The sequence below is a fragment of the Mirounga leonina genome, unplaced genomic scaffold (assembly GCF_011800145.1).
Source record: "Mirounga leonina isolate KUSES-001 unplaced genomic scaffold, KU_Mleo_1.0 Mir_118, whole genome shotgun sequence".
Taxonomy (NCBI): domain Eukaryota; kingdom Metazoa; phylum Chordata; class Mammalia; order Carnivora; family Phocidae; genus Mirounga; species Mirounga leonina.
In genome coordinates, this window is record NW_023270277.1 from 822847 (window position 1) to 830924 (window position 8078).

An 8078-nucleotide genomic window follows, 5' to 3' on the forward strand; every position below is an offset into this window, starting at 1 on the left:
CTCTCAAGGACAGACGGGGTCCGAGAGCAGAGAGGAATGTGCTGGGACAGGATCCCAGGGTGCTCCCCGACTCCAGCCGGCGCCTGTCAGGTCCTCTTAGGGCCGCCTTGGAAGCCACATCCCAGGACATGGCTCTAGATGTGGGACAGGTGTGCGGGGAGCAGGGACATGTCTGTTCTGTCATTTTGCAGAGTCTAGTCTATCTGCATTTACTATGGGCTTCATGTTTACGTTTATGCTGTTTTTCTACTTTGTTCGGAGTCTGTATAGTGACCAATAATTTTTGGGGGGTGTTCTGGTGATTGAAATATAAAGATGAAATACAGAAGTTTGATTTTTTTCCTTAACATGTATTTTAAATATTGCTGCTGAGCCCGTGGCTCTCCCATGTGTGCATCACTCTGCTGTGTGGACACTGACTGGAGGTGAGGAGGGGAGGGAGGGACCCGGACTGTTCCGGAGTCTTCCTTGGGCGGGAACAGTCCGGATGCTGCGTGGCCGGAGCTGAGGGAAGCCCAGGGGGCTCCTGAGGCTCTGGCAGGGCCGGAGGGGAGGGAGTGGGTGGGCAATGGGCAGCCTCACCTTCCTGAGAGTGGGGCATCCAGGAGGTGCTGCAACAGGTGTCTGGGCTCCGGATGGGGCTTCCTGGGGGCGGGGCCCAGGGGCCTGGTCTGCAGCACCTGCCCCTCTGCTGTGTTTTCTCTGTCCTCTCTGCTTTTAATACCCACGGGGCTGAGTGCATGACGCAGGCACCTGCAAGATCTCTAGAACCTTCTAGAATCCTCACCAGACTCAGGCTTTTTATTTATTTATTTAAAAATGTTTTGGTATTTCCACGGCGACCACGTTCAGTAGGATAGTTGTAGACAAAGGAACCAGAGAACCAACAGTCCTCCCAGGACCCCTGTCTCCACTCTGTGCAGCCTCTCCTGTCCTGACCCTGAGCCCAGAGCGCTGGCTTTCACTCCGGCTTCCCAGGTCCTCCCCTCCCCTCACTGGCTGAGGCTGGCTTCCTGCCCCAGCCCACGGGTGCTGCTCCCCAGGGCTACCGTGGCAGACGCGCGTGGCCGGCCCCCAGTGCGGGGGCCGGGCGGGGGGGAGGCAAGCCGATCCAACCTCGCTGTTCCTGAGTTGTTTATACTTCTGCTCTCTGTACTATTCACTTACGGCATCACAAACATCTTATTCACGAGCCTCTTAACTAATGTTTAACCACTCTGCGGCACCCTAAAAAGTACATTTATCATCAGTTGTTAAAGCGTTCCTCTAAAATAGAACTTTTGGGTTATTTTTATTTATTTCCGTGCATTTACAATTGTTTTTAGTATATGGTATTTTACGATAGACTTCTGGAATTACTGGGTCCAAATTTGAATTTTATAAGGTCTTTGACATGATGGCTAAACTGCTTTCCAGAATGTTTGTAAGAACTCCAGCCATGTTGCCCCTCAGACGAAAACGGCTTTTCAGTAATCAGGTTGACAGACTTAAGTTACTGACAGCGTCTCGTGGACCCACCACCTTCTGCCTTAACTCCATTTGGTCCTAAAGGCGGGCCCTTCGACAGAGCGGGCACCTGCGGCCCGCCACTTGCGGGCTGAGGGAGGGCGCCCCTCCCTCTCCTCAGTCACTGTGATGAGGCTGGCCAAGCTGTTACCTCTGTGATCTCAGACAGCACCAGCCGGCTGGGTGCTCAGGTGGCCCTCAGTCTCGGGGAGTTAGAGGACCCCTGCGGGGATACACTTTGGGTTTAACAAAGATTACTGGGCCTCTTCCTCAAACGTTATATTTTGGGGGTTGTGTCTATTATAAGAGGGTGTTTCTGGAATTTTATTTATTTATTTATTTATTTTTAAGATTTTATTTATTTATTTGACAGAGAGAGACACAGCGAGAGAGGGAACACAAGCAGGGGGACTGCGAGAGGGAGAAGCAGGCTTCCCGCAGAGCAGGGAGCCCGAAGTGGGACTCGATCCCAGGACCCTGGGACCATGACCTGAGCCGAAGGCAGACGCTTAACGACTGAGCCACCCAGGCGCCCTGTTTCTGGAATTTTAAAGGGTGACTTTTACTCAAATAGACGAAGGTAAAGTGGGTAATTCATTGATACATCATATTTGAAGGGTAATTTAAGCTTTATGGGTGGTCCTTGCCGATAGTTTGGAAGAAACAATGGGTGATGAGGTACCCAGGGGCAATCACTGGTGAGTGACCACGTGGGCCCTTGGAAGTGAGCTGCAGGAAGGGACACGGCATCGCTCAGGGCACCTGAACCCGCAGGACGTGGCCATCACACTCAGCCAACCTAGGCAGGGTCTGCAAACCAACCGCCCTGGAGACCGAGGAAGGAAGGCCCAGGGGCTGCCCAGGAGTGAGGGACCAGGGGCGTGAGCGCCGAGAGCAGCCTGGGGTCCTCCAGGATATCAGATAGGGGCAAAGCTGTAAAGGACATTACGGGTTCAGCTGGAGCATCTGGATACACCCGCAAGTTAGGAGGACGTCCTACCACGTGTGGTCGTGTTGGAGAACGTCCTCGTTCTGGGGAGGCACCTGCCGTTGGACGTGACGTGTCCTCACACGAGCAAATGTGGCAGAGTGACCTTCCACACAAGCGAGGGGCAGGGAGCCTCCCCAAACTCCTGCGGTGGGTTTGAGAAGTCACTGCCGCCGCGCCTTCGAGGAGGGGGCGCGCACCCCGACCGACAGGGCGGCTAAAGCCCCTGGCTTCGGGGCGAGACGCTCGTCGAGGCCCACACAGCGCTTCCAGACTCAAGTGAAGACGCAGACCCCGGGTAGAGATCCATCAGGCTACAAATGTGGCAACACCTTTTTTATTTAGAGTAAGATGTGTTAACATCCAGCATGACAAAGTTTGTACAAAGTTCACAATTTAAAAATGAAGTGTCACTGCAACCTGTGATTCCACACATTTTAGCAAAATTAAAGTGTCCACAAACCCATGCCGTGTAGTACAAAAATAAATGAAACTTCAGTTCCACAGAGAGCACAATAAATATTTATACAAAATTCTGTCTTAATAAATGATTACTTAAATTAACTTAGAAATGATAATGAACAATAAGTTATAATAAATAGACTCTGATGACTCACAATAATTCCATATGAAGGGTCAGCATTCTAATATGTGACACTTTGTGATCCCTATATAATAGTCACAGATAACTTTTGATTTGATATTATGTACCAACGTTAGATGAGCAGCAGATTTGTGCTTAAAACCCCTTTCCATTGTACATAGGTGATAACAAGAAGAATCCAAAACTGATACTACCTATCATTCTACTAAAAGCATTACTATATTGGCAAAAAAGCTGCAGACACGACGCGGCGGGGGAATGCATGTGCCCATGTGAACAGCGGGCCCCTGCGGGGAGGGGGCCCCCCCGGGGTCCACGGCATCGGCATCGGGTGACGAGAAGCACCTCGCTTCAGCTCTCGAAAGGCAATTCTGAGCATGGCAGCTACAATTAGTCGCACAACAGAAAGAGGGCGCGCTCCAGGGACGGCGCGGCAGAGCCCCGGGGAATTACATCATCTGTCCCAGCTCGCTATTCGAGTCCTCGTGGAAAACCGTGCGCGTTTGTACAGTGAGCAGTATAAAGTGCTGCTGGGATGTACATATATTTGTACATATATATACACCGAGGTTGAGTATTGTATCAGAATATTTGCTGTGAGATCCCTGTAATCTCCCGTAGCAACATCGTCGGGTCAGCCGTGAGGGCTCCCCTCGTCCTTCCGGGGTCAGCCTCGCGAGGCCGCTGACCCCAGGAATTGCACACCTCCGTACGGATATATAGGACAAGGTAAGTGCAAATAGTCGACTGGCACGTTGTGGGGACAATGACCCTGTAAGTCCTGTTCTGCTAAAAATATTTTTTTTTATTTTTACAAAACCCATCTTTTTTTTTTTTTTCATAACAAAATTTTAAAGTACTTCTGTACCTTCCTGCATAACATCAAGACATGGAAGGAAGAGATGCTGTCACATGTAACTCAACACCAGAAAACACAACACGCCGTCCTAGGGACTACTCAGAAGGGAGGGGGGACGCGGCAATCAAAAGTGGTCTTATGCATACATATAGTGCAGTCATTGGAAGAAAACAATCAAATCTCCAAGTATAAGCAAGTCTAAGATGATCTAGTGTAAAGCAAAAAAGTGCTCAAGTATAGAGAATTACTCTTAAAATCTGATTGCATTCATTCTTAGAATAGGTTGTGACAAATCAAACAGCAAGGGTATGCAAATGCCCCGCGGTCACCTGGTCTCCAAGGGGAGTTGGAACAGGAAGGTCATTTGCGGAGCAGTCTGCGGGGACGGGCGGGGGGCGGGCGCCCTGCTGCGCTGCTTTCGGGCAGCCAGCCCCCTCCCCTCTCCCCCCGCCCCCCCAGCCCCCCTGCCCAGCAGAAAGCACGTGCAGTAGCTCACGGACTAGCACACCATTTGCCTTATCCCCCGAACGTGGAGGAATAATCACAGCGACAACGATAGTAATCATTTTTGAAAGTGGAGAGGGGAAATAAATACTCTTAAATTAGCTCTGAACTTAAAGAGAGCACACAGGTCCTGCGAGACACACGCCATTCCAGTGACAGAGGGTTCCGAGGGGCACAGCGCTCTCGGGGAGAGAGGGGAAGCCTGCTCCAAAGTCTACGGACACTGCAAAAGGAAATCTTCGCGCGGTCCACCTCTAACAAGCCCCTGTCTGAACTGAAGTTCCCAGAGTCACACCATGTAATGCTCAGGAGTTAACTTAAAAGTGCTGTTTAAGCTGCTTTGAATCTTCTGCCAAATTTCCATGGCTTGATGTTGTCTTACAATAAATTACTTATCTCATCTCTTACAGTTAATCCATATGCCATTTCCTTGGAATGCAAAAAACCTCATTTACTGCCCCCACCATACACCATCCTCCTAAAACAAACAAACAAAAAAATCACATAATATTTCCAAGCATTGTTCAAAAATAAAGCATTTTTTTGCAACCGATTCTTGCTATGAAACAATATGCACACAAAATGTATTTCTTAATTCCATAAAATCCTCCAACATGAGGCAAAATGATAATGTCTAAAAAGTGGCTGAGAGGCCACCACATGATCATTCAAAGCTGTGGGTTTTTTTTTTTTTTTGTCCATTTCAGTCCAAAATACTAAAACATTTAATCACTAAAGCATTAAAAAGAATTTACACTCTATTTATTTTGATCAGCTTACCTCTTCAGAAATATATATACCCCCCGGTGTGCAGACTTTAGCAGCCATAAACATTACATGGCATTTGTCACACTATGTCAGCTCATATGAAAACGTACAAAATGTGGATGTATTCAAAAACTATTCTGCAGGTAACGATCTTTAAAGCAAGACAGAAAATCATCATGAAGTCTTGTGAGCGTAACACTGTTTCCAACAGAAATAGGTATGTGACACTTTCTGGCGAGTCACAGCAGCAAGGAGGAAGAGGCCCCCTTCCAACAAGGTCCCGCCACCTCAGCAGCCGCTCAGACCTGGATTCCTCTCACAGCGTGCTTTATATTTTCCAGGAGGGCTTTATTTTCTGGGCTCTGATAACGGTCTTGATTTGTATACATGTCCGTCAAAGTAGTCACGTATGCATCAAAATTTTGTTCATTGATTGGATCCTACGAGATACCAAATAGTAGTTCATACACAACTTTTACTTTCTTAATAGGATACTCACATCAGCAAAAAATAGCAGCAAAGCGTGGCGCCACTGTCTTTACATCACTTACGCGGCCCACTCAGCGTACTTCGTCTGACGGGGCGCAGGGGCACAGCCACCGAGACAGACCTCTACCCCACGCCGTGCATTGCGGGGGACCGCCCGGCGCCTCGGGTCGCGCCCCTAGTCACTTACCATGTGTGGCAGCTGGATATTAGCTAGACTGTGAATTAAGGACTGGCTCAGGTTGGCCAGCTCATGGAGAAGGGACTCGTTCTGCTGCTCGATCACTTTGTTCTCCTCTTCGATGGTCTTCAGGCTGCTCTCCATCGTGGTGATCTGGAACGCACAAATTGGGGTGACATGTAACACAAGGCAGGCCGCCGTCTGCCCGCGCCAGGAGAAAAGCCCTTCTGCTTTAACAGAAAGGCTTCCGTGGCCAGAGCCGGTCATTTTAAGGGTTCGGTTTTTACCCTTCAACTCATTACACTTGCAAGTTCGGTAACCGGACGCTGGGGCTCAGCTTTCTGGGGAGGGGTTCATGGGCTGTGTCAGCTGCTACCCAGCGTTTGCAAAGCTCTGCTGTCCTCACCCATGGCCTATCACAGGATGACATCTCCGTCAGCCACTCTGACCCTCCCCGCGGCCGGGGCCACCTCCTTCCAGCCCGCATCCAGTTCTGCCACAGGGAGGTCCTGAACTGTGATTTACTGGAGAGGCGGGTCACCGTCTTGTTCACAGGTGCCAGGTGCCCTGCGTTCATGTCCCTGCTCCCTGCGGCTCCTCGGGTGGAACAGGCAGACGCCCTCCTTATCTGCAGGTGGAGGGACGAGGGCCGCATTCCTGCCTCGTGGGCAGGCCTATTCGGCTTCCTGGTATTTGCCAGAGGGGATCTAACTGTCCTCAGTCTCCCTGCCCCCCTCCAGCCAGGTGACCCGTGACTGACACAGCCAGGTGCGCCCATAGGCGGACGGAGGGGAGCTGCCCCGACCTGTCTGGGCTGCAGGGTGCACAGCCAGGACCAGGCAGGCCCGGCGCGGGGACCGAGGGCACCGTCAGGGCCCAGGACACGGGGACATGAGCCCGGGCCCTCACGTGGAAACTGCCTTTCCCCTGAGTTACCTTAAACGCCCCCCAAAGTCTGCCCCCCACCGTTTCTCATGGACGGATCCCCCGCTCCCGTTAGCCGGCCTGGTGCTTTCCCAGGGAGCCAAGAGAAGGGGGTCGAAGGGCTGTTGCCTCCCCCGCACTAGGGTGAGTCAGGCCGACTCTGGGTTGTTTTCTGGAAAACAGAAATGACAGGACGTGCTCTGGGAGCATCTCCTGGAGAGACGTGCACGGTATTTGCGCTAGGAAGACCTTTGTTATTCCTGCACTTCTGATCCAGTCAGGGGTCCCCACTAAAGTGATGTACCCCAGAAACGTCCTGGATTGCTCCCCTGCTCTGGCTGCCTGCCCTCAGGCCCTGTTACCCTGCCCCAGGCCCTGACTCCCTGCCCCCAGGCCCTGCCTCCCTGCCCCAGACCCTGTCTCCCTGCCCCAGGCCCTGACTCCCTGCCCCCAGGCCCTGTCTCCCTGACTCAGACCCTGCCTCCCTGACCCAGGCCCTGTCTCCCTGCCCCAGGCCCTGCCTTCCTGCCTCAGACCCTGTCTCCCTGCCCCAGGCCCTGCCTCCCTGCCCCCAGGCCCTGCCTCCCTGCCCCCAGGCCCTGTCTCACTGACCCCAGGCCCTGTCTCCCTGACTCAGACCCTGCCACCCTGCCCCAGGCGCTGTCTCCCTGTCCCCAGACCCTGTCTCCCTGCCCCAGGCCCTGTCTCCCTGCCCAAGGCCCTGCCTCCCTGCCCCAGACCCTGCCTCCCTGCCCCCAAGCCCTGTCTCCCTGCCTTCAGGCCCTGTCTCCCTGACCCCAGGCCCTGCCTCCCTGACCCCAGGCCCTGCCTCCCTGACCCAGGCCCTGCCTCCTGACCCAGACCCTGCTTCCCTGCTCCCAGGCCCTGACTCCCTGGCCCCAGACCCTGCTTCCTTGCCCCCAGGCACTGCCTCCCTGCCCCCAGGCCCTGTCTCCCTGCCCCCAGGCCCTGTCTCCCTGCCCCCAGGCCCTGTCTCCCTGCCCCAGGCCCTGTCTCCCTGACCCCAGGCCCTATCTCCCTGCCTTCAGGCCCTGTCTCCCTGACCCCAGGCCCTGCCTCCCTAACTCAGACCCTGCCTCCCTGACTCAGACCCTGTCTCCCTGCCCCAGGCCCTGCCTCCCTGCCCCCAGGCCCTGCCTCTCTGACCCCAGGCCCTGTCTCCCTGACCACAGGCCCTGTCTCCCTGACCCCAGACCCTGCCTCCCTGCCCCCAGGCCCTGTCTCCCTGCCCCAGGCC

General features: G+C 53.4%; 1 protein-coding gene across 4 annotated transcripts in view; it reads right to left on the reverse strand.

Moving 5' to 3' along the window:
- Positions 1-4422: 4422 nt before the first annotated feature.
- Positions 4423-8078, reverse strand: part of LOC118007339 (myelin transcription factor 1-like protein) — a 138663-nt gene continuing 135007 nt past the window's right edge. For 2 of the 4 annotated variants that reach the window (XM_035000368.1, XM_035000369.1), the window contains exons 19-20: positions 5906-6049; positions 4423-4939 (exon numbers count right to left, since the gene is read on the reverse strand). In XM_035000368.1, the coding sequence (XP_034856259.1) occupies positions 4913-4939; positions 5906-6049 (171 nt within the window). In that variant the 3' untranslated portion in view covers positions 4423-4912. Of the gene's footprint in view, positions 5670-5905; positions 6050-8078 lie in introns of all 4 variants that reach the window. The other 2 variants (XM_035000367.1, XM_035000366.1) reach the window with 1 other exon arrangement.